The sequence below is a fragment of the Equus asinus genome, chromosome 13 (assembly GCF_041296235.1).
Source record: "Equus asinus isolate D_3611 breed Donkey chromosome 13, EquAss-T2T_v2, whole genome shotgun sequence".
NCBI lineage: Eukaryota > Metazoa > Chordata > Mammalia > Perissodactyla > Equidae > Equus > Equus asinus.
The window spans coordinates 25,776,869-25,803,387 of NC_091802.1; the positions used below are offsets into that span (position 1 = coordinate 25,776,869).

Below are 26,519 nucleotides of genomic sequence, written 5' to 3' on the forward strand. Positions count from 1 at the left end.
ACATTGCTTTCCCTGTAACCCTCTTAAGTAGTGACTAAGTTCTCTCTTTCCCTGTGCCACTGAGCCTGGAGGGGGAATAGTGTCTTCCTTGTGCCTTGTTGCTACTTCCAGACTCTTTTCCTCCCTTTTCTCTAAAAACCCCCATCTTTGAATCTCATGTCAACAGACTGTGCCACATCACTACTGCTCCTTATTGTAGTGTTCCCTGACCCTTTGGTCACTCCTCCTTCTTTGCATCTTTTAGTTGCTGGCACATTGTCACTGTCTACAATGCTATTAGTCCTGTTATAGTTCTTGCTGATTGTTTATAACTACATAGAATCCATCCCATAATCTAGCCTCTTGGATCCTTGACTTCCTCTCCTATGATAGTCCTATCCTTCCTACACCCCAGCTCAGCCTCTCATTCCTTATAATCTCAATTTCAGGCATCCCTTTCTTTGCTACTTCTCCATCCTGTCTTTCCAGCTCACTCTGTTTAGTACCTGAAGCCCAACAATTCTTTGAACACACCAGGACCTACAATTGTTGATCCTGCCACCTTTCTTTTGCTCTTTGCTGTCTCCTCACTTCCTCATTTCATTCCTATCCAGCTTAAATTCAAGGTCAATCAAAGGTTAATTGTTATAATCACCACCTTTCCTGTTGCCTCAATTTTTTTGCTTCTCTCTTCATTCTCCTTACTCTGTGCCTCTACAAAAACCTTGTTTGAATCTAACTCTCTCCGTCTACTCCTATACCTGTACCTACATAGCTGAACATTGATGGAGAAAAATACATAGTGCTGTTGACTGGTCTTACTTTAAATTCAAGCTTACTAATCTCCTGAATGACAGTTTTACATCTTCTCCCCTCTCCTCAAACCTCTAACACCCTCTTTCCTCTTCTTCACTCTTAGCTGATGACCTTGCTTCCCAATTCACTGAGAACAGAAGCAATTCGAAGAGAGCTTCCACGAGCTCCCACACATCTGTATCTGTGTCCTTACTCTGCCATCTCTCCCATACTTTGGGTGAACAGTCACTACTCCTGTCTAAGGCCCTTTCCTCCCCTTGTCCACTTGATCCTTTCCCCTCTTGCCAACGAAAGAATGTAGATCAGTACTTCTCCCCACTCTTTCTTGCATCGTCACTTTTTCCCTCTCTGCTGGATCTACCCCTTTAGCATACAGACGCTTAACCCTCCAGTCACGACCCCTGCCCCATTTTTTCCATCTTTTTACAGCAAAACTTAAAAGAGTTGTCTCTTTTTGCTGTCTCCAGATACTCTTCTCCCATTCTCTCTGGAACCCCCTTCAGTTAAACTTGGACCCTCACCTTCCACTATAGCTGCTTTTGTCAAGGTTGCCATTGATTACATATTGTTAAATTCTGTCGTGAATCTCAGTCTTCATCTTAGTTATTTGATGTTTTAGCAGCATTTGACACAGTTGGTCACTCCTTCATCCTTGAAATACTTTCTTCTCTTGGTTTCCAGGACCCTGGAGTCTCCTTTTTACCCTCCTAGCTGCTCTTTCTCAGTTTCCTTTGCTGCCTTTCACATCTTTAAGTAGAAGAGTGTTTCAGGGGATGATGGAAATATTCTGTATTTTGATTGTGGTAGTGAATTACATAAGTATGTATATTTGTCAGAACTCATCAAACTACCACACTTAAAACTGATTAGTTTTATTGCACATAAATTATACTTCAGTAAAATTCATTTTAAAAGTTCCTGGAAATTTTTGGTGACCACTAGCAAGTACAGAGTTTCTTTTTAGAGTGATGGAAAAGTCTTGGAATTAGATAGCGGTGATGGTTGCACTTCTGAATATACTAAAAACTACTGAATTGTACACTTTAAAATGGCCAGTTTCAGGGGCTGGCCCAGTGGCGCAGCGGTTAAGTTCACACGTTCCGCTTCTCAGTGGCCCGGGGTTCACCCGTTCAGAACCTGGGTGCGGACATGGCACCACTTGGCAAGCCATACTGTGGTAGGCATCCCACATATAAAGTAGAGGAAGATGGGCATGGATATTAGCTCAGGGCCAGGCTTCCTCAGCAAAAAGAGGAGGGTTGGCGGCAAATGTTAGCTTAGGGCTAAACTTCCTAAAAAAAAAAAATGGCCAGTTTTATATTATGTGAATTTTATCTCAATTTAAAAACATTATCAAAAAAAGTGAAGGGAGGCAGATGTCAGGACCACAGAGACTATGATAGGACCAAGAAGTCCTGGACTTCCCAGTTTCAACCCCACCAGGCCCAGTGCCCTCTCACCTGGTGCTTTGGCAAGATAGCCTGTATAGAAGGTGGAAGAGAAGGAAAACAAGTGTTTCAGGACTTGGTCCCTGGACCTCTCCTCTCTTCTATATTCACTTTCCCTTGGTGATCTCATCCAGTCTTTTTTTTTTTTAAGCAACTGTTCTTTTCTTTTTTTCTTAAAGATTGGCACCTGAGCTAACATCTGTTGCCAATCTTCTTTTTTCTTCTTCTTCTTCTCCCCAAAGCCCCCCAGTACATAGTTGTATATTGTAGTTGTAGGTCCCTCTGGTTGTGCTATGTGGAGTGCCGCCTAAGCATGGCCTGACAGGTGGTGCCATGCCTGCATCCTGGATGTGAACCGGAGAAACCCTGGACCACCAAAGAGGAGCGTGTGAGCTTAACCATTCGGCCATGGTGCTGGCCCCTCATCCAGTCTTAAAGATGTAAATTCCGTCTGTAAACTGATAAACTTCCAAATTTATATCCTCCCCCAAACCTCAAATTCATTTTTCCAGACTCACTGTCTCTACTTACATGTCTGCCCAAATGTAGCTTCTAATCTTCTTCTGTAAATTTGTTTTCTCTATCTCAATAAATGGTACCTCTGTTCTTCCATTTAAGTAAAAGTCCTTGGAGTTGTCCGTGACTTCTCTTTCTCTCTCATGTCCCACATCCTCTCTGGCAGTAAATCATGTTTACATCTCGACCTTCAAAATATATCCAGAATCCAACCGCTTCTAACCACTTCCACTGCTACACAGTATTCAAAGTCACTGTCATCTCTTACCTCCATTATTGCAGTAGCTTCCTAATTGACCTTCCTGCTTTTGACCTTACCCCTACCTAAAGTCTACCCTCACAGAAAGTGGAATGGTCCAGTTAAAATATAAATCAGGTCATGGCTCAAAACTTTCCTCTGATTAAAACCCTTTAATTGTGTCCCAGTTCACCCAAGAAAGGGCCAAAACCCATATGGTTATCAATAAGATCCTACAAAGATTGGCCTTCCAGCACTTCTCTGCCTTCATTTCTTGCTGCAGCCTGTCTCATTCCACACTATGGCTCTACTGGCCTCCTTACTCGTTCTTAAACCTGCTGGGCAGTCATGCCTCAGCGCTTTTGAACTTATGGTTCCTTCTGTCTAGAATGCTTTTCCCCCACATATCCTCATGTTTTATTTCCTCAGCTCTTCAGGTCTTTACTCAAATGACATTTTCAATGAAGCCTTCCCTGGCTGTTCTTTCTAAAAGTTCAACTCTCCCAACTCTCCTGTCTCCCTTCTCTATTTATTTTTTCCTTAAACATTATTCCCATTAACATTATATATTTTACCTATTAATTTTGTATATTTTCTGTCTCTCTTACTAGAAGATAAGTTCTCTAAGCTCTGTTTTGTTCCTTCCTGTTTCTCCAGTGCATTGAACAGTACCTTGCACGTAATAGGCACTCAGTAAGTTTGTGCTAATTGACATACTACTGACACTTAGTGGTGCTCATCATAAGTCATGTAAAATCGATAGCAGATTCATGTCTGTTCCAACATGTTGTGCTCACTGTGGGACAAATTCATTGAGTTAAATGGTGGGCTTGATTTCTCATAGTATTTAAAATGTTTTCCTCTGTTTACTTTTTTTTTTGGCTGAGGGACTAATTCACTTAAGTTAAACACACGTATACATAACTCTATATGTGAGTGGGTATATATATATATAAAAATCAGTTATGAAATGTTAGTATAATTTTTTAATGTAAATAGGAATTAGGAGTATACTTTAAAAAAACCTAAAGGTGGGGCTGGCCCCGTGGCCGAGTGGTTAAGTTCGCGAGCTCCGCTGCAGGCGGCCCAGTGTTTCGTCGGTTCGAATCCTGGGCGCGGACATGGCACTGCTCGTCAGACCACGCTGAGGCAGCGTCCCACATGCCACAACTAGAGGAACCCACAACGAAGAATACACAACTATGTACCGGGGGGCTTTGGGGAGAAAAAGGAAAAAATAAAATCTTTAAAAAAAAAAAAAAAACCTAAAGGTATGAGTTCAGTGTTCACTGATCATTAACACTGCATAGACTTCTTATTTTAATATTGAATATCCCAGTTTTGTGATCCTCTCAATTGTCCCTTACCCATTTATATGTATATATTTATTTATTTATTTTTTTTCTTTATGAGGAAGATTAGCCCTGAGCTAACTGCTACCAATGCTCCTTTTTGCTGAGGAAGACTGGCCCTGAGCTAACATCCGTGCCCATCTTCCTCTACTTTATATGTGGGACGCCTACCACAGCATGGCTTGCCAAGTGATGCCATGTCTGCACCCAGGATGTGAACTGGCAAACCCCAGGCCTCCGAAGTGGAACATGCACACTTCACCACTGCACCAGCAGGCGGGCCCCTCAATTATCCCTTGCCCATTTATATTTTTATGATACTATGGATTTGAAAAATGCAGAATAGTAATTCACACAGTCCTTTAATTTTGTGTTGATATCTTTAATAGAGCTATCACTAAAGATCGAAAATGACCCTTAACCCTGATGAAAATGAAATGAATGAAATATACTTGGAGTTGCAGCTATAAGATATCTATTTTAAGGACAGTCAGTCAGTGATTGGAGAAATAAGCACGTCCGTCTTTCAAAGGAGAACTATCTATGCTCGTGTTCTATTAGACAGTAACTCTAGGAAGTGATGTGGCAATTTAAACCTAGCTTTGGAACAAGCTGCATTCCACATGCTTTTCTGTGTCTTCTGATTATGTAACGATGGCGAATAATGAGTTAGAAATGATTTGTGCTTCACAGGGATACAAATATTTATATCTGACCCCTCAAGATTATAAGAGAGTCAGTGCTCTCAACTCTGTGCATTGTGAACATGTGGAGGATGAAGGAGAATCCAGGTAGGTATATATTTATCAGAATAACTTGGCCATGGATTAAAGAAAGGAGAATATGATAGTTTTTTCCTCACTGTCCCACTGATTGTGACCCTGAAGAGCAATAAAGATTGCTTATTACATAATCTAGAGGTCTTAAGTTTGTGTCTTAGCTCTACCACTTATTAACTGAAAGATATTATTATTGATTGAGGTTTTTAAGTTATAAATATTTATTCATTTTAGAAAAGCTAGGACATGTAAACAGTTACGTAGAAAAAATAAAAATTAGCTACAGTCTTACCAAGAGATCACAATTGTTAATGTATATTATATTCATATTCTTGCTGACTTTTCTGTATTTATACACCGTTATTTGTACATAATTGGGATTGTAATAGAAAAACTTTTGTAATTGGTTTTTTTTTCACTAAAATCTGTTTGGGAGAAGTTTTGTACATTCTTAAAATATCATTTGAGAATATGATGTTTAATGGCTTTATAGTATTTTATCTTAATGGATATATCATATTTGAACGTTCAGACCATTACAGTTTTTTACTGTTTTATCCCTGGGCTGAGCGTTCTTTTATGTAAATTTCTAGGAATATTTCTAATTATTCCCTTTGGGTTAATTTCTAAAAGTGGAATTACTGGTCAAAAAGTTTGTCTATTTTTAAGATTTTTTGACATTTTCAAATTGCCCTCCCAGGATCTGCACCCCCACCAGCAATACGTGATTGTTTCCCCTCTTTAATTTTTCTCCACCCTTGCCAACACTGATTATTGTCAATTAATAAAATAGGATAGAAATAGCAATTGTTATTTTAACGGGTATTTTTGATTACCAGTGAAGTTGAACATTTTTATAATCTATCTGCAAGTATTTTCCAGAATGTTAATCAGTGGCTCCTCTACCATTTATTGAATAATTCATACTTTCCTCCCTTTTCTAATAATCTTAACTCAGTTACTAGGCTTTGTATTCTGTCTTTTGTTCTGTCTGTCTATTCGTGGGCTAATGCCACACTTTTTTCACTATTCTAGTCGGGCAGATTTCCTCACATTCTTAATTTTTCCCCAAGTTTTGTTAGCTACTTTGTCTTTTTATATATAGGCTCACTTTTTTAATTCCCAAAAACTTTCCGTACTGATTTGATTCAGAATGCGTTGGGTTTATAAATTAATTTAGGAAGATCTGACATCTTCATAATATTAACTCTTCCCAACAAGAAACAGTGTTTTTCCATTTATTCAAGTGTATATTTAAATTTTATGGTGTTCTTCCTGTAGGTTATGCCAGAAGTTCCAAGTCTTTCTTGATTCACAGCACTCTTACTGTCTCAGTAATTTTTTCATAGTGCCTTTAGGCTAAAAGATATACCTAATATTTCTGTTTATTAACTAGTCAGACCTAAACGACTTCATAAGTATTTATGCCCTAACAACTTAATCATGTGAAAACTTAATACACATAAATTGAAATTTTTTTTCATGTTTAGTAATTAGAGTTACTTACTAATGGGATATTTGCATCTGAACATCTCAAACCTTGCAGTCAGCTTGGATATGGCCACACTTGTTTCATGTTCTGCAATGATTCTTGTGCAGAACATTTTTTTGTTTTTTGTTTTTTTCACAGAAACCAGGAAAACCCATCTTTGCAAAGATAGGGCATTGTCAAAAGGAATGTAGCACTGTCTAATATTAAACTGTGAACTAGTAGTTCACATGGGATGCAACAGGTATCACATATCATAATATTTCTCTCAAAAATTTAAAATATCCTGCACTGCCCCTGGCAGTTCACTGTGGCATCCCAGGGCACCTTGGTGCCCAGTGTGGGTATAGTGGGATTTTATAAATTTTTTAATGTTTATTGCTAAATATTTTGCATTTTTTCTTGCTGTTCTGATTGGGCTCCCCGCCATTGTATTTTTTAACTCTTTGTTACTGGTATCTTAGAAAGCTATTGATTTTTGTGTATTGCTTTTGTTAAAGCAAGTCATTTTTCTCCTCTGAGCCTTAGTTTCTTCATCTGTAAGATGAAGATCAAGTAAACTGATATATGTAAAGCTCTTAGCCTAGTGCTGAGCTCATAGTAAGCAGTCAAAAATCCTGGATATTATTATTATTATCTAATAATGGAGGTGATACTACCTATCACATTGGATTGTTGTGAGGATCAAAAATAATATATATGAATGTGTTTTGTTAATTGTATTATACTATACAAAGGTTTTTATTATAAATAACAGTAAAATTTGGTACTGCTTTAAAGGATGATAGTCTTAGTGGTGGAAGACACAGATCATAGAGCAGAAAATGGGAAATTTTTACTCTTTTTTGAGTAATACAGTGGGAGAAGATACCACTTTAACAAATCGTGAACACCTGTGAAGCGACAGGTACTCCTTAAGAGGGAAAAGATCTGCGTTGCAGGCAGGGCTGACTAGGCCCATGAGTGTTTGTGACTATATGGCATGTGGGCCTTATAAAAGGAACACATTACCCTCCCCTCAAATTAATGTGGCTCATTAACCCCTTAAGAGAGATTAGCTTTACCTGTAACATAACTCTAGAATCTAGAGTCTAGATACAAAGCAAAGGGAAGAATTGGGGAATTATTGGGAGAGGCTGCAAATAGAAAGGCAAGGGAATCTGAGACCTGGCAAGGGAAGCTGCAGACCAACAGCAAGGGCAAAGGAAAGGACCTGATGGTGGGCTGGAAGTAAAGAAGGGAACAGAGAAATATGGGGGCAAAAAAAGTAGTTTAAGAACCACTATGGTATACTTATTTATTATTTCAATTTAGAAAACTGTGTCCAGTGCCAAGTTTTCTGAGTACACATGGAACAATAAATAATATATGCCCATCTCTACTTCCAACTTTGTATTCTTCCTTTCTTTTATTAGTTACATTCCCCATCTCCCATTTCCCATTATCAGCTGTCACTCCTAATGCCCTGCCAAGAAGACAGATGAGTGGCTCCCGCTGGATCCACAGGATGCTTTCTGGACAACTTGGCCAGCTTTTCCTTTCTACACGCATTCCACTTACCCCTGCAGAGGGCTATAGCCAGGAACCCTTGTGTATACATTTGATATTTACAAAGGAGCCAGAATGGGAATGCTCTGTTTTGACCTTCTCCTTCATCCCTGTCTTGAAAAGAGAGGATTTTTGACTTGAGAAATTGAGCTAAGCAGTCTCACTATGCCTCTGGATTTTTATTCCTATGTAACATTTTCTAAAATTGTTGATTTAATGGCTACTGCTTAATGTAAGGAGATATATGCTGACCCTGCTTTTAACAAACTTGTTATAGAGAGTAAGAGAAGGCATCTAAAATCTGAGCACCTTCTATGTGTCAAGGCCTCTCCTTGTTGCTTTAATTTAAGTCTCACGTCAACCCCTAGAGGTAGATACTATTATCCCCACTTTACAGAAGTTACAGTTATCCCCAGTCACACTGAGCTGGGATTGAAACTTATTTACTTAATTCCAGATTTTGCTCTTTGTGCTATACCATATTACTTCCAGACAAAATAGGCACCAAGCTAAGAGGAAAGGTACAAGAATCAAGAGTATAAGAAGAGCATAGAGCCCTGGTATTAAGTATAAGCTTTTAGTATGCTTTTAGCAGGCTTTTAATGGTGATTATTCTTTTAACAGATTGTGACTGTTTTTAGCTTTTGTAATTTGGCATGTCTGTATCCAATAGGTACAAGATAACCGATATTATTGGGAAAGAAGAGGGACTTGGAGTAGAGAACCTTCGAAGTTCTGGAATGATTGCAGGAGAATCCTCATTGGCCTATGATGAGATCATCACCATCAGCCTGGTAAATCTTGCCAGAATATGAAACTTTTTTGTTTTGTTTTGTTGTTTGGTTTTGGATGTGTTTTTGTTTGTTTGGTTGTTTTTTCTTTTTTTGTGAGGAACATTGGCCCTGAGCTAACATCTGCCGCCAATCGTCGTCTTTTTGCTTGAGGAAGATGGTCTCTGAGCTAACAGCCGTGCCAGTCTTCCTCTCCTTTGTGTATGGGATGCTGCCACATCATGGCTTGATGAGTGGCATGTAGGTCTGTACCCAGGATCCAAACCTGCGAATCTTGGGCCACCAAAGCGGAGCACACGAACTTAACCACTATGCCACTGGGCCAGCCCCCAGAATATGAAACTTTTGAAAAGCTGACTGTCTGGCTAGGATTTGTTTTTGCCCTCATCACTGCTATTCAGTCCCAAATGAGAGCATTTCTTAAAAATTGTATACCTACAATTTGGTTTTAATTGTGCATAATAATGGGAAGATAGGATAATATAATTGAATTTCTCAGATAAACCTAGCACCTCATTTTAGCTTTTAGTTTAACTTCTTATTTCTCTAAATATTCTACTAGAGTTTTGACAGCTTGAATTTCTTCTCTTACTGCTTTCCTAGTTTATACCTCTAGTGTAGATGCCAAACACCTGTGAAGTGGGCAAAAGTATAAGAGAAGTGAAGGGTCTGTGATCTTTTAAGTGTCTAATACTTAAATCATTGAATACTTAAATCTTTTCTTTGACCAGGAAATTGTTTTCTTGTATTGTTATTTAGTCACACAGGCTTCATAAAAAGCAATATTCTGTTAATGTGGATTTTATATATCTGTGTCTTAGTTCTTACAGCTTGGGAGGTGACATAAATATGTGACATGCAGAATTTCTTCTTTTTTAAGGTTACGTGCCGGGCCATTGGGATTGGGGCTTACCTTGTCCGGCTGGGACAGAGAACCATCCAGGTTGAAAACTCTCACTTAATTCTGACAGGAGCTGCCGCCCTCAACAAAGTAAGTTCCTAGGGTTTGGGAGAGTATATGAAACTGTTTGACAATTATTGTGAATCCTTAATTCAAGACCCTGATTGGGAGAAAGCCATTCAACCCATGCTTTCCTCAGTCTGTCTTTCCCCCTCTTCCTCCATCTTCCCTGCCCATTGGCTAGCTTGCCTATTCATTCATTCATTTCATTCGACAAATATTCTGAGTACCTACTCAGAATACTCCACAATGTGCCAGGCACTGTTCCAAGCCCTCTGGGTATGTTAATGAACAAACCATATAAAACTCCTGCTCCAAAGAGTTTACATTCTAGTATGTCTCTAGAAAGACAGGGACTTAATTGAATGCTTCTGTTCTGCCCTCCTTCTCTTTTTCTCATCTGTGAGTAAGAGATATAAGGAGATCTATTCCCAGATGTGGAGCTGTCTCGGAAACATCCTCTGAACATGTTGAGGATAGTAAGTTTTAATGTTTTGAGGAATCTTTGAATATTCCTCTAAAAAAGGGCATTTATGGTGGCCCCTTGTACATAGAGGAAGTACTTGGTAAATATTGAATGGAAAGATGGGTGGATGGATGCATGGATGAATTGCTGGGAAAATGTATGACATAGAGATTTATCTTCCCTTCAAAAGAAAGGCTTGTGCCTTTTCAATCTAAGCTTATAGGGACTTTTCCAAAGGAAAAAGAAAATGTATGGTGAGGTCACTGCTTATAAGAATGAAAACTATCTAAGAATACCTGAATATACAAAGAGCAATGTAGTTCTGACTTCTTTGCAGGCATAGGGAAGTTATTTTCTCTCCAGAGCCAAGAATATGTAATAGTCTGGGGCTGGCTAGCTGACCTTGTGCAACTCTTATAACCTCTCAGCTCCTCAGTTTTCTTTACACCTTTAAATGATAGTGTGGAGACCAACTGAGAACACATAAGTAAAAGTACTTAGTACTTGGCACAAAGTGTTGGCACTCATTACAATTCCAGTTCCCTTTTCCTCTCTTAAATGGTTTGCTGATTGAGCTTGTAGAGTTATACACATGCCAAATTGTATTGGATATTGTGTTTACTAGACTTGCACAACCTCTTCATCAAGCCTTAACTTTCAATTGGAAGGATAGGAATTTAGTGTCCTATTCTATCATTCCCATTTAGAAAAAGTTGATACTTCTGTTGGTCCAGTTAGCTTTTGGGGATGTCAGAAATGAAGAGAATTGTTTGATGGGATTAGCTTGCTCTCTGCATTCATATGAACTCTGTGTCCTTCTCTGGACTTGCTTTTCTCTCCAGGGAAAGGCGAAGAAGCAGCAGTAACAATGGCAAACTTGGGTATCCTGCTCCCTTTTTGGAGGGTAGCCTAGAAATAAAGATTGTGAACTACCACAGATTATTGCAATGGGAGAACCTACAGAGAGTCTTAAATTTTTTTTTTTATTAAGGTTATAAAAGTTAACATCCTTGTGAAATTACAGTTGTACATTATTATTAGTCATGTTGTAGGTACACCACTTCACCCCTAGTGCCCTCCCCCCACCCCCCTTTCCCCTGGCAACCACCGATCAGTTCTCTTTGTCCATATGTTAACTACCACCTATGAGTGGAGTCATACAGAGTTCGTCTTTCTCTGTCTGGCTTATTTCACTCAACATAATACTCTCAAGGTTTATCCATGTTGTTGTGAATGGGACAACTTTGTCCTTCTTTATGGCTGAGTAGTTTTCCATTGTATATATATACCACAACTTCTTTATCCAATCATCAGTTGCTGGGCACTTAGGTTGGTTCCATGACTTGGCTATTGTGAATAATGCTGCAATGAAGATAGGGGCGCATGGAGCTTCTGAAATTGCTGATTTCAGGTTCTTAGGATATATACCCAGTAGTGCGATGGCTGGGTCATAAGGTATTTCTATTCTTAACTTTTTGAGGAATCTCCATACTGTTTTCCATAGTGGCTGCACCAGTTTGCATTCCCACCAACAGTGTATGAGGGTTCCCTTTTCTCCACAGCCTCTCCAACATTTGTCACTCTTGGTTTTGGATATTTTTGCCATTGTAACAGGTGTAAGGTGATATCTTAGTGTAGTTTTGATTTGCATTTCCCTGATGATTAGTGATGATGAGCACCTTTTCATGTGTCTATTGGCCATCCGTATATCTTCTTTGGAGAAATGTCTGTTCATGTCCCCTGCCCATTTTGTAATTGGGTTGTTTGATTTTTTATTGTTGAGTTGTGTGAGTTCTTTGTATATTATGGAGATTAACCCTTTGTCGGATAAATAACTTGTGAATATTTTTTCCCACTTAGTGGGCTGTTTTTTTGTTTCAATCCTGTTTTCCCTTGCCTTGAAGAAGCTCTTTAGCCTGATGAAGTCCCATTTGTTTATTCTTTCTATTGTTTCCCTCATGTGAGGGGAGTCTTAAATTTTTTTTAAGTTGCTCTTTTGGATGTCTTCTTAGGGTGAGATATTGATGAATGTTGAAGATAATTGTAGGTACCACTGTCTGTGAGGATACAATTTAAAGACGACACCTGTATTTCCATAATGTTCCCGTACCTGGACAAAGAGCTAATTTCTGAAATGTATCTTGTTACAGTGAGTTTCTTATTTTCTCCCTGATACTGTTATATGCAAAGAATATTACAAAAAACAAAGGTTTTGTTGTTGTTGCTGCTGCTGGTTTTTTTGTTTTTTACCTAAAACCTTAGTAGTTGAATTTTATTTATTGCCATAAAGAAAGCATTGGAGATTTTTTTCCTTAAAATCTGGTTGAATTGTTCTGATCAAATTCATTATGTTCACCTTCTTCCTAGCCTACAGGGCTGCTTGTTAAAAGAGAAGTCTAGGGGGCCGGCCCCCTGGCCGAGTGGTTAAGTTTGCGCGCTCGGCTTCGGCGGCCCAGGGTTCTGCCAGTTCGGATCCTGGGCACAGACATGGCACTGCTCATCAAACCATACTGAGGCAGCATCCCACATGCCACAACTAGAAGGACCCACAACTGAAAATATACATCTATGTACCGGGGGGCTTTGGGGAGAAAAAGGAAAAATAAAATCTTTGGGAAAAAAAAAGAGAGAGAGAAGTCTAGTTGCAGGGAAAAGGCAAGTAAAGCTGCAGCTGTAACTTGCGAAACAATGCTCATCTTCAGAAAGACATGATCATTTGTAGCTGAAGGGAGTGATCAGTTATAGAGGTTACCTAATCCTGCTCTGCCTGTTTCACTATCTTCATGTCAGTGCCTCTTAAGTATAATATTGCTGGAAGATACCCAATTTCATGCAAATTCATTAAGAATCCTGTATGCCCCTTTGCCTATCAGGTATGAAAAAGGAAATTATACAGGGAGCTACATGCTCAGATTGCTTCCTCCGACTCACTCCTTGTGCATGTTCTGTCTTTGTGTGTCCTGGTGTCTTTCTACATCTCTGTTTGCCTTTTTCTCTATAGGATCTCTGTCTTGCATACTGTGAGTGTGTGCGGGTCACTGTGAGTGCAAGTCTCTTCCTGTGTGAGTGCTGGTCTCTCTGTCTCTTTGTGTCTGTGCCCTCTCGATCCTTCTCTTTCTCTGTCTTTGTGCCTCCCTGAGTGTCCATGTGTGAGAAAGTCTTTGTGTGTGTCTGAAACACTGTAGAGCCTCCTTAAGCCTTGACCATTTTGCTTCTAGTATGTGTGTACCTGCATAAAGTGGAAACGTAGGCAGTATATGCAAGCTTTTAGACTGTAAACGTTTGACCCCCACCTTTTTGAGTCTTCATTCTTTATGTTAAACATTGGGGTGAAGAATAAGAAGGGAACGGGTGTGCAGAGGTTGTAGGGAAAAAAAAATCTGTGTGTGCAAGTGCCGATCCCGTTGACCCCTTTGAAAATTGAAATAATGATAATGCGCGTCTCCTGACTGCATCAAAGTATCAGCACATCAAAAGCCAGGAGGCATGAAATGCAAATGATAAAGTGAAAGCAGATGGATTGTGCATGATCGCCTGATGCCCAATGAATTTTAAAAGGTGCCGGTTTGCAAGGGGGGTGGCTGGGGGGTGGAGATGGGGGGCTGAAATAAACACGTTATCCCTGCAATTTTTTTTTGTTCTTGACGCTCACTCCTGACAATATTTTTTCACACTTGAGTGAACACCCACTCCATCTCTCTCTCCCCTTCTCCCTCTCCATCTCTCTTTCTCTCTCTCTTTCTCTCTCCTCTCCAACTCCCCCCACCCCCCCCCCCGCCCCCTTACACGTCTCAGGTCATGTCGCTGCAGCTCCGGTGGAAATAATAAGATATAAACCACGAGGTTGTTATTTGCATAGAAATAGCATGGAGCCCCAGGCAGCAAGGGAGAAGGACACAGGGATCATTTGTCTAAAATTTTAATGAAAACTTTTGCTGAGGCAGAGATTTTTAAAAAACTTCTTTCTACCTGCTTTTCTCCTTCCCGCCCCACTCCCCCAAACCCCATCTCTGATTTGGCTTAACATGGTTCGATTTGAAGAAAAGGGTTGACACTCCACATATCCTACTCCTGTAATGCAGCAACATGTAAATTGTTCCTTTAATAGATATGAAGCTGGAGAGAGACACGTTCCCAACTTAATACATTGCATGTATGCATCAAGCTTTTATGGCTACACTCCATCTCAGCGCACACGTGATGTTGCCTGTCATTAGCTGAACTGTTTTTAATTAGTTTAGACCTTCCTACCTTTTGCTTCCAAAGACTCTTCCTTTTAAGAATTTCTTTCTATAGCCAGTGGTAGTAACCTGCACATAAATATTCCAGTGGTTTCCTATTTTTTATTTTCAGTGGTTTAAGTATTACCAAGTTGAGAAGAGATACAGTATCTGGCTTTTCTTGAGTATTGCAGAAGCAGACCTGACATTTGAACTAAAGGCAATGGGCTGGTGATTAGAGGCAGTCTGGATGATTGTATTTGAAACTTAAAATCAGGAACATCTGTCTGGCTGCTTGCTACTTTCTGGGCTAGGCTAGTAGTGTCAGGGCCACTTTACAGGTGGGAAGACTAAAATAGTAAGAGGTAAGGTGACTTATTAGTTCCACTAACAGAAACTAGATCACTCTCAAAACATGAACTTCCATGTCCTCAGGTTTTATTTAAGATGGGCTCAATCCCCTGTGCTTTGTGTCCACAAGACCTGAGAAGAGAAGGTAGCCTGGTCATTTTCCTTTTAGTCCAAATGCCATGAGAATGATGACATAAATAAAAGAAGCTTCTAAGGCCTGCTATTTCCTGTCTCTCAAGGTAGTAGATCATAGGTTCCTGGCTCCTTGATCTGTAGGCTATGGGTGGCAGAGTCCTCAAAATGCCTTACTAAGTGGAAAGGGCAGACCTGATGGATATGACAAACTACCCTGCTTAAAGGGAGTCTTGCTGGCCTGGCAAAGGCAGTAATCTGTGTGCTTGGGGGTCTGGTATGATAAACCCTTAAGGGGCTAAGATAATTTGTAGAGTCATAAACTCTTAAGTCAAGGTGCCACTGGACTTTGCAGTAAGTTTCAGATTTACTTCTCCTCCCCCATCATTCCTCCTCTCTGTTTCCATTTAATATGTTTAACAGAATGTCAGGTGGTAGCTAGGCTGGAAGGAGGACCTATATTGTAGAAGAACACTGATGTGTAGGCTAGACCCTGATGGTTCTTGGGTCCATTGCCCCAAACTTGGTGAGAGCCCTCTTTGCACACAGAGAAATCAGAATTTGCAGTTTATGGCTTGTCCTCTGGACAGTAACTGTCTGTGGAGGAGAGGCATGTGCTGGTGGATTGATAAAAGGGTTACAGACTCACTCGGGAGGTGATATGTGACTTCCTTGTAATATACATTTTAAAACTTCTGCTTCTGTTTTAGGAAAAAAGAAATCCCATAATCTCATCCACCTTAGCAAGATCAGGCCCCTATTTCCACTGAATCTGCCAAGAAAAAAGAAGTTATATGATGGGTGTGGCTAGGGTTAAATGTGGGGCCTGTAAGGGGCTAATTCTGCTAATCTTGCTTTTGAGACTTGGTGTAAGTCTCTGTCTGGATCTCAGTTTCCAAATACGTATTTTTATTTGTATGTATTTTTAATATGGAATGTGAAGTTGTTGCTGATGCTATTGGGTACAGTATCAGATTTCCTCCCATGAGCCTGTGGCACCAGGGACCTGCACTATATGTTCTCCATACTCACCCATGACTCTGACACACAACGTGAGAGTCATGGAGGCTCAAGAAGGGAAGGAGAGATTACTTAGCTCTTGCTGTGAGGCAGCCTTGTAACTTTCACATAACTTAGAAGTGGAATCGTTCAGAGCGTGGACTCTAGAGCCAACTGCCCAGGTTTAATTCCTGGCTCTACAACCTACTAGTTGTGTGATCTTGGGCAATTTATTTAACCTTTCTAGGTCAGTTTCATTAACTGTAAAACGGAAATAATAATAGTACCTATCTACCAGGGTCTTGTGAGGACTAAATGAGTTAATATAGGTAAATCACTGGGACTGTTCTCCTCTTCCGTAAGATGCATTTAGGGTCCTTTCTCATTGCAACTCATATCCAGGCTCTGGAAGGGAAATAGAAACACAACATTCTCTATACTTCTGATCTTTTGAAGGCAAAAATTCCTTTAAGAAAATGTTAGATGTCAGTCCTCACCATGGCAGTACATTCATGTATTGACTTTCCCAGTAGATGTTATCTAAAGACAATCACTGCACTTTGGAAAGCCATTAATGTGAGAGGTACCATGTTCAGTCCTTGATAGGGCAGTATATGTGTCAGTCATCTGTCTTTAAGAGTCCCTAAGGACTTGTTGATACAATAGCCCATAATCACTCTGAGGATCAGTCCAGCAATTTGCATTTTTAAAAGTCCCTAACTACCTATTTTCACAATAGACAGTCCCTGTACTCCCGTAGCTCCAGATGGGATCACTCTCCGTTCTAAAGAGGGCATTTGAGCTTGCTTTCTGAGTAAGCCTCACTTTAGCATTATGAATGAGTTCTCAGTAAAGATTTTAATGGGCACATCTCCCTAGTTTTCAAGCCCTTCTACACACACACACACCACACACAAAATATGGGCAAACCTGGCACCATTTTTTGCATTGTTATGTTTCTTTTTCATTTGATGTTCCTCAAGTTTGGTAGAAACTGTACCGGATATGTTTGACTCAATTAGTGAGTCATGGTAAGCTGCCAGCAGCCTGATCCTGAACTGTCTGGTTTGAAGATCTTGCAGGGTGGGATTGTTATTCAGAGCTCCATTACAGAAGTTGCCTCTGACTTTCTAAGAGAGCCCAGTATGGGTATGATGGCTTAGAGACTAATGACTTAGGAGAACCTATAGCAAGTTTCAGTCAAGAACTTCTAGATGAAGTGAAAGCTCGGAGACCCTGCTTGGGTCCTAGGAATTATCGTGTTTAACAACCTGTTTTAAATGTGCTCAAACTTTTTGAAGTTACAAAACCTTTAAATTGAAAAAAAAAAAAGCAAACAAAAAACTTTTTTGATTATTCTCCTGCCTACCATTTACCAGGTAAAGCAACTTTAGGCTTTAATCTATTTGGGCCTCAATTTCCTTTTTGTAAATACATTTCCTACCTTAAGGTGAAGACCAGAGGATCTCTGAATCTTAAATTCTCTTTAATTTCTAGTGTTGTGTTATACTATCAAGATGTATATTGATTTGTAGCCAGGGAACCATGTTAAGCTGAGGCAGGGAGAGGATAGATTGAGGGGGAGGGGATCTTAAAAAGTTACTACATATGAGAGTATTATATATTAGTGAGATTGCATATTAGTGATATGTAAAATTATTACATATTACTGAGATTAGGAATGGGAATTATAAGGCATAATGACTTAAAAAAATTTCATGTCGTTTCTTATCCATATTACAGAAAAAATAAATGCAATGTGGTAGTGGTGGTGGTGTCATTGTTGATGAGCACGAGAAGTGGCCATAGAATTGTAATTGTCGGGAGTGGAAGGGTCCTCAAAAGTCCAACCACCCAACTATTGCTTGAATTTCCTCTGTGACAGCATTGCCAAATGTTTGTTCATTATGCTTGAAAAACTCAAATGAAGGAGAGCTGAGTACTTTTTGAGCCAATCTCTTTCATCTGTATAAAGTTCTTCCTTGTATTTGGCCAAAGTCTGTTTCTCTGTAAGGCAGACTAATGTGTCTTAAAAAGTAGTGTCCAAAATTAACAAAGTGACGCCCAGTTTTATGGTCTAACCTATGTAGAATTGAATGGGACCAGAAACTTTCCCATGTACTTTTGCTTTCAGAGTCTGGGCTTGTCTCAAGAACAAACATAATGAAGATAAAAATGCTATTCAAAGACAGAAAAGAAACTGGATTCATAAATAACATTCTTGCCAGCTAAAAATATGAAATAAGTAGTGATTACGAGAGAGACAGCTAAAACTTAGGACCACTGTGAATTACTCTGTGGAACCTTAAGGGTCATCTGCACAGTGTCATGCAAGGCTTTAGAGCCTGAGTATCCCCTGCTTTCCCATCACTTGCCTTGTTGAAAGTCAGGATCCTGATACATGCTTGGAGGATAGGTCTTTTTGGGGCTGTATATATAGAGACTAGTTAAAACTCTTTGGATCCAAGGTTTTGTGGTAATTATTTCAGCAATCAGTAAAGGTAATGTAGACTGAGTACATAAAGCTCTGAGGGCACGCAAACCAAATCTAAAATGCTAGAATTGTCATCTTCTCATCTCAGTGAGCAGTGTGAAGTGGCTCACTTCATGCATGGGGACCTCCATTACATCTCTACCCTGTCTCCAGAGCGTCCATTTCAGCCTCCAGGATTGTATACTTCCTGAGTATTGGGATGAAGAAATGCCTCTACTCCACACATTCTATGGCATGTAGGGCCTCTGCACTTTCTACTTCTAATAAAATGTGGTCCCTGGGGCCAGCCCCATGGCCACGTGGTTAAGTTCCCGTGCTCCTCTTCGGCAGCCCAGGATTTCGCTGGTTCGGATCCTGGGTGCGGACATGGCACTACTCATCAGGCCATGCTGAGGTGGCGTCCTACGTGCCACAACTAGAAGGACCCAGAACTAAAATATACAACTATGTACTGGGGGTGGTTGGGGGAGAAAAAGCAGGAAAAAAAGTTTAAAACAACAACAACAAAAAACGTGGTCCCTGAACTCAAGCTAAGCACCCTCATAGGACTGTGAACATGGTCCCTTAGTCAGAGCAGTTCAGCTTCTTCGTTTTCCCGTCACTCGTATGTTACACCTTCTTGTGCTGGATTTTCTTCACCTTTCTCTCTTTCTACAAATGTTCATAGCTCTGTCTTTCCAAATTAGTGTTCACTTGAAGCTTTACTATTCCACTTACCCCTCACTTCTCCCCTTAGCCTTTCTTCTCCCCCAACCCCAACCTGAAGCCCAAGTAAATTAGCTTCTCATCCCTGCCCCCCAGTAAAACAAAAAAAAAAACCCATATTCCTCCAACAGTGTCTGTTCTTGGATTTGCAGTCAGCAGCCATCTCCAATAACCATCAGGCTGTCAGCTTTGCAACTCCCCACTACCTCCCACCTCCCCCATCACTCACCAGAGGAAAAAGAGAGCCAGAGCAAGAGCTTGAAATATATCATGCAATAGTGTATCATGAATTTGTTGTGAATCACAGCGGTGAAGCAGGTTTATTTATTTCTGAGACCTTAAATCAATACAAAGTAGGTCTCTTAGTTCTGAAGCTGGGATGGAGTGTGAAAAAATGAGCCCATTGTACTCTTAAAACTTTGGGGAAAGGAGATGACAGCTATATAATTCCATTTACCAGGCACTAGGGGCTTTAATGTGAAGGTGACAGGGAGCTCTTTGTGCATTTAGAGCACCATATCTTCTAAATAAAAGATCTGTAGACTTGATAGTGGAGCATAGCTCCGAGTTTAATAATCTCCAAGCATTAGACCGAGCCAATATGTTCCCAAGTCAGAGAGGTCCCCCCCAAACACTCATAAATTAAAAGTGCAAGAACTGCACATGTTGGTAGATTAGAAATGCAAGGACTCCACTCTTTTCTAGGAGGCAGACAGACCTCAGCCCTGGCTCAGAACAGACTGCTGTGTGAATATGATAAAGACGCAGGAAATGAGTCTGTTTAGAAAGCTAACTCCTGGCTGTTCATCATTCTAGGAAATGTCCCCTGTGCATGGATTCAAATCTAGCTCTGCCTCCTCTCATTCAGAGTGGCTGTCTTCACACAGTCTAATCAGCTAATGTACACAGTCAGGAGTGTTGAATTATGAAAGGAGAAGCTTTAAGAGCTGTTTATTGACCTACAGATTACCATGCCCAGGCTTCAGGTTTCTCTGGTTGATTCTTGACTGGTTCCTAATTTTAATAATGTCTCAGTGTCTGAAATTTAAGCCCTGTAAAATAATACGCACATAAGAGAAATTGAGAAATCAGTGTTATTAAGGGAGAAACCCCACCCAAATTTAACCGACAGCATAAGATGCAAATACAGGAAGTCAAGACCATTGAAACATATAATCAGGTTTTAAGTAACGTATCTTCATTTCTGTCTAACCCATTGATAAAGTATGCCTTTTTCAACAGATAAAGCAGGTTTATGCAGCTCAGTAGAGCAACCCTAATGTAACATGACTTCATATTATGTGGAGTTACTAGCTTAATTCTAGTCCAGGTAACGAATTTTGAAAGAAAATCCCAGTGTCTGCACTAGAGAAAACTAACAGGGTAGGAAAATTGAAACACTCATTTTGCTTAAGAAAACTGCTACACATTATAACACTAATACGAAAGATTTCTTTTGCTTATAGTAGTCCAACTTGCTGAAAATATAAATCGAAGCTGTGTTTTTATAGAGCACTAAGAATTATGGCAATTCACATGCATTTATTTATTGCATGCCTGTTATGTGTAAAGTTTTGTTCTTATGCTGTGAGTATACAAAGATGATTCCTGCTTTCATGGAGCTTAAAATTTCGGCTAAAAGACAAGAACAGGGTTTTCTAAGGGAAAAAAATAAAATTGCTCCCCACCAAATGTCAACGAGAAAACGCAAACAAAAAGGCTGCAGAGATGATCGTTCGGTGCTACTCTGCAAGAAGCCAGGACCCAGCGTTCACCAAAGGCTGTGCCTAGCCACTGGTGGGCACAGGCAGTCAGTGACATAGACATCTGCTTTTCACATCTCGTATATTCAGAAAAACCACTGAGAGGTGACTGGAAAACAGAGATTTTTTAAAATTTTCCATCTTTAGAAGACATTTGATAAACAGTTGGTATTCAGAATATATAAAGAATTCTCATAATTCAATAATAAGAAAACAACCCAGGAATTTAAAAAACCGATAAAAAATTTAAACAGACATTTCACTGAAGAAAATATAAGGATGGTAATTAAGCACATGAAAAGATGCTTTTCATTAGTCATTAAAGAAATGCAAATTAAAACCACAGTTAGATACCACTAAAATAGAAAAAGTTTTTTTAACTGATAATACTGAGTATTAATGAGGTTGCAGAACAACTGGAACTCTCATCCATATTGATGGAAATGGTACAGCCACTTTGGAAAAGTGTGCTTTTTTTTTTTAAATAAAGTTAGTTATTCATTTTACCATGCAACTTAGCAATCCTACCCCTAGGTATTTACCCACGAGAAATGAAAATATCTATCCACACAAACTCCTGTACACGAATGTCTATAGCAGCTTTTTTCATAATTGCCAAAAACTGGAAACCACCCATGCCACCCATCTAACTCATGCCTCTCTTCTCTATATCTCAGTAAACAAAGGTCATCCAGTGTTGTTTCTGGCCTATATCTCAGGCTCTTTTTGGCTAAATATCTTTCCTACCACAGTGGCACAGTCCCTTTACTCCAGTTTATCCATCAGCAAACCTGATCACTTCATAATTTTGCTGCTTATAGAAAGATTTTTGGTCTTGCAGTGAATGGTCTTGAATCCAACTGTGACTCAAGTCAGAGACTTTTCCATCCTGTGCCAGCAGTGTGTCACTGTGCCCCTTCTCTACCCCTACCCTCGTCTACCAGCTGCCAACCAGCACTCCAGTTACCAGTGACAGTAGTGGAATAAAGGGGGAAGAGGAAGTTGTAACCCTGAGTCTGTGTATTAAAAGACTGTATATTGGAACCCCCAAATATTCGTGGTCACATAGGCACTGATCCTGTCTTCCTAGAGATTGGATTCCATTCACCCTTGGATATATTCCTGGAGAAACATTTACACAGTAATATGTGCTGCACCACTTAAAATTGTTAATTGGAGATTGAATTACTTGTCAGCTTTTAAAAATGTAGTCCTCCCAGGTCAGGGAGGTGGTGTGAGCAGCACTGAGTAGATGAGCTATTGCATTTTTTCTTTCTCCTTCCTCTTTCTTCTCCCCCTCCCTTTTCCACTCTCTCATCCTTTCTCCTTTCTTTTGTCCCTATTTTACCTCTTTTTCTCTGCTCCTACTTGCTCTTTCTCATATTTATCTCTCTTTCTGCCTTAGCCAAACCTTTATCAATAATCTGACAGATCTTAGAGTGACTTTAACTTCTAGAATAATTGATGAAGTACAGTGAGGGCGATTGCTCAGTGAATTTACAAAACTCCTCCTCATATCCTCTTGAGAATGGAAATATCCTAATGAGAAGGAGGAGTGCAGCAAGGACTCAGCTTGTGTAGCCTAATTCTTAGATGCAGGAGGAATTTTGTACTCCCTGCTTCTTTAAAAATAGAACATTGCCCTGACCCACCAAGGATTGTTTAAAGGGAGAAGGATTGAATTAAGGGGGGGAAACAGCATTAGATTTCATTTTTTATTCCATTGATATGCATCGTTATTTTTCACATCCTCAACACGTGATTGCAGATATTTGCCTGTAAATCTGTAAGGGTCCCCAACATAATATGTATATTAGGACAAAAGCAATTTTTTAAAAAATTGAACTAAGTTGCATCTGTGAAACTTGGAAATCTCAATGCCTGTGCTGACAAATATCCTGACAAGTAAATACTACACTCATTCAGTATTACACCGTGATTTCATTTGCGCAAAACCTCACAATGCTCTGCCACTTCAGTCAAACGTCTGGAGCACTGGGGAAAGGAAGAATGTGTTTATCTTGATCTCCAAAAGGGGATTTAAGGGAGAGAGCAGGCGGTATATTAGACTGTTTTCATTGCCCGTCAGCTATGGTAAACCTGAGCTGTCTGCAGTTTCTCTAGATAAGCAGCAACAGCAGCAGAGGCCTTAGCATGTATGTATGACTGCATTCATTTGTACTTCTTATGTATCTCACAATTTCTAAAGGCTATGTAGCATCTTTGGTGGAACCTTTAACAATTCTGTCTCTGCTAATCACTGGCTTTTATGTGGTGCCCCTAATTCTCAGGTCTGCCAGCTGCAATGAATGAAGTGCTGAATGAGGCTTAAGTTTATATTGAGAGTGGATGAAGATCCTGTTCCCTCTCAGACTCAGCCCTTATTCAGTTCTGTTGGCGTGGGCACTCTTCAGCAGGGGACCCTCAGATGATGCCTGTGCCTAATATTTCATGTACTGCTTCTCCAGTTAGACCTGGGGGGCAACAAAGTGGGGCCTCAGGAGAGTCACCTCTGTTTAAATGGCTCCTGTGTTTAAATCGTTATTGATGCTTGTTGGGCAGATAAATTAGGTTTGTATCATGCCATAGAAAATGTGAGAGGAATATTTTGGGAAATGGAACATGGCAGGCAACTTGACTTCTGTAGAAATGCATATGTCAAAGTTGAAAAAACTGATGAATGAAGCTCACCTATTTCATGAAAACATTATGCTGATGAGGGTTCTTTACCCCAAATTTTTCTGTAGGAGGTTGGTAGGGCAACATATTGAAGAATAAAACAGTGGGCTAATTATGTGGGCTCTTTTCGTTGCCTTCCTAGATGCTGATCAGGGTTTGCATAACTGTTCCAGCATGATCATTTTAGAGTTAGGCAGAATGGATTTTGTCCTAGCTCAGATTCTGCTTCTTTGGTTGGAGCTTTTATTGTGAAGTATTCTAAAATCATTAAAACCACTTGAGTCAGCAAGGACCCCTATAAATCAGGAGCTATTGTGTGCGCCCTCATTCTACTGGTTCATGCTCCAGACATACGGTCATTGAAGATGAACTAGAGGGTACTGCTTTCTCTTCACCAATTGTTAAGTAGCTATGATGATTAGCATTTGTTTGTGGTTAGTGAAGCAGGTTTCATATCTGTGTGTCCTTCCCCCCCATCCCCCACCTCCTAATATAAGGCTGGTCAGAGAGAGCCATTTAGATACTCAGTCTCTCCTATAATTTTTCTCTTTATTTTATTTATTTATTTATTTATTTGTTTGTTTAGAGGAAGATTAGCTCTGAGCTAACTGCTGCCAATCCTCCTCTTTTTTTCTGAGGAAGTCTGGCCCTGAGCTAACATCCGTGCCCATCTTCCTCTACTTTATATGTGGGACACCTACCACAGCATGGCTTGCCAAGCGGTGCCATGTCCGCACCCGGGATCCAAACCTGCAAGCCCCAGGCCACCAAAGCGGAACGTGCGCACTTAACCTCTGCACCACAGGGCCGGCCCTTAATTTTTCTCTTTAATTTCCAAATTAAATGAATCTTCTCACGTGACAAACATTTGTTTAGCCCAGAAATATTGTTCTTGGTTGTGGTAAGCCCTGGTTAGATTTCTTTCTGAACTCAGAAGAGAAGAAATGTAGAAATACAGCTGCCTTTTCAGAAGAATGCCAAAGCATCAGAACCTGAGTTTCCGCTTGTAAAGGGAAGACGTGCTAAGGTATTACACTCTTACTGCTTCCAGGTTTGTCTCCCATTAGTTTGTAAGATTATGGGGTGGAATGGGCAAGTGCAGAGCCTCTGGGAGTAGCCGGGCCTGGATGCTGTCTTCCTCTTTAAAATGAGGGGGCAAAGACATCTGAGGAAGGTGTATTTGAACAGCTGAGCAGCGCTTGGTTGGCTTTGGTCTTTTTTTCCAAGATTAGTCCTTCACTGGTCTATTTCTGGTTTTGGAGAGGTGTGAGATTCTAAGTGATTGGACATTATCAAGTACTAGAGACAATGTTTCATAGGAAAGAAAATAGTGTTTCTGAGTAGAAAATGGCCCCAGCTCTCTCTCCTAGGCAGCAAGGAGTTCTTGGCTCCTGGCATAGATTATGAATATCAGGTATTCAGGGTCAGTGCAATGTCTCCGTTTTATTTCTTTTCCCCCTTTCCAATTTTATTTTAATAATTAAAAATATTGCTGATCACACTGAATGGCTTCTGGCAGAGAGGCAGTCTGTCCCAGAAGGACCAGATGTGGGCCATCGGGTTTATGACATCCATAAAACCAGAGCCAGATCAGAGCGTGGCCTCCCTGAGTGACAGGGTTTCTGCCTCCGCCACGGTCCCCCATCAATTGACTGCTTTGGATATTTGTTTTGGTTTGGTTTTTTGTTCTGTTTTGTTTGCTGATGCATGTGTGAGTGTGCATGTTTGCACACATTTAAAGATATAAATGAAACAGGTATGTAATGCCCTCTGCCTGTTAGAAAGACTAAAGCCATAAAAATAACAAACGGCGTGTATTTGCTAGAATGTCAAAGTTATGAGTTTATTTTGTAATGATGTGCTCCTGCCTTCATGAGGTAAACTGGCCATGGCGGAGGTGTTATTAGTAATATGGACTCAGTAGAGCAGAAAGCCGAGTGACCGAGAGATCAGTGTATCAGTCAGAGAGAGGGCAAATGGAAAGAGACAGCAGGAGAATGAGAAAAGAGCCGCAGTGCCTGGGCTGAGATTAAAGACAGACTGAGAGGAGGATGGGAGCCCAGTGGTCAGATAGGGTCTCCCCTGTTCCTGGGGCTCCTTCAAAGGATCTGCCGGCATGTTGCTCAGCTCGGGGCTGCCTGCAAAGACCTGTTCTCTGCACTTCCTTATCAAGGAAAGCAGTAATCCGAGAGCAATTTTGCTTTCCATATTCCTTTCAGAAGAGTCTCTTCCACCCTTGCTAGCTGAAGTTAAATGGAACCAAGTCCAGCTAGGTCACATTGAGGTGATTACTTTGGTCACTAACTTCTGCAGCCTTTGGAAGGTCTTGATGCAGGGGCTGACCCAGCAGGCAGGGGAACCTCTCAAAGCTCCTAACAAGAAGGGGCAAAATGGGAATGATACAGGTAGAATTTGCTGGTCTTTCATTTATTACGTTCTCCCCAGAGGCTGGAAGTGAATAAAAGTTAGTAAGGAAGAAACTTTGTGTTGTAGTTATTTTCTAAAGGAGGAGGGAGGATGGAAAAGAAAAGGTAGAATACAGTAAGCGCTCTACAACTGTTTAGAGCTCTCCAGGGCTACCCTAGATGACTGGCAATTACTACACACTCAGCAGTTTGCAATAGTCAGTGATCAGGCTGCCCAGCTTCCATCTGCTGGGTCAGAAAACCTCCCTCCCTGAACGAAATTATTAACCAATCTTCAAAGGAAAAAGAAACCCTACAATCTCCAAGTCCAAGAATATTTTCTTCTTCTTTTTTCTTCTTTAAAGGAAACTTTGTGGTTTCCAATTGC

General features: G+C 40.3%; 1 protein-coding gene across 8 annotated transcripts in view; it reads left to right on the plus strand.

The window, feature by feature from the left end:
- The window catches only part of ACACA (acetyl-CoA carboxylase alpha), a 267,372-nt gene that overhangs the window by 196,191 nt on the left and 44,662 nt on the right, over positions 1-26,519 (plus strand). For all 8 annotated transcript variants that reach the window (XM_044745744.2, XM_070482836.1, XM_070482837.1 and 5 more), the window contains 3 exons: positions 5,043-5,140; positions 8,839-8,959; positions 9,837-9,947. In XM_044745744.2, coding sequence (XP_044601679.1) covers positions 5,043-5,140; positions 8,839-8,959; positions 9,837-9,947 — 330 coding nt within the window. The remainder of the gene's footprint in view (positions 1-5,042; positions 5,141-8,838; positions 8,960-9,836; positions 9,948-26,519) is intronic.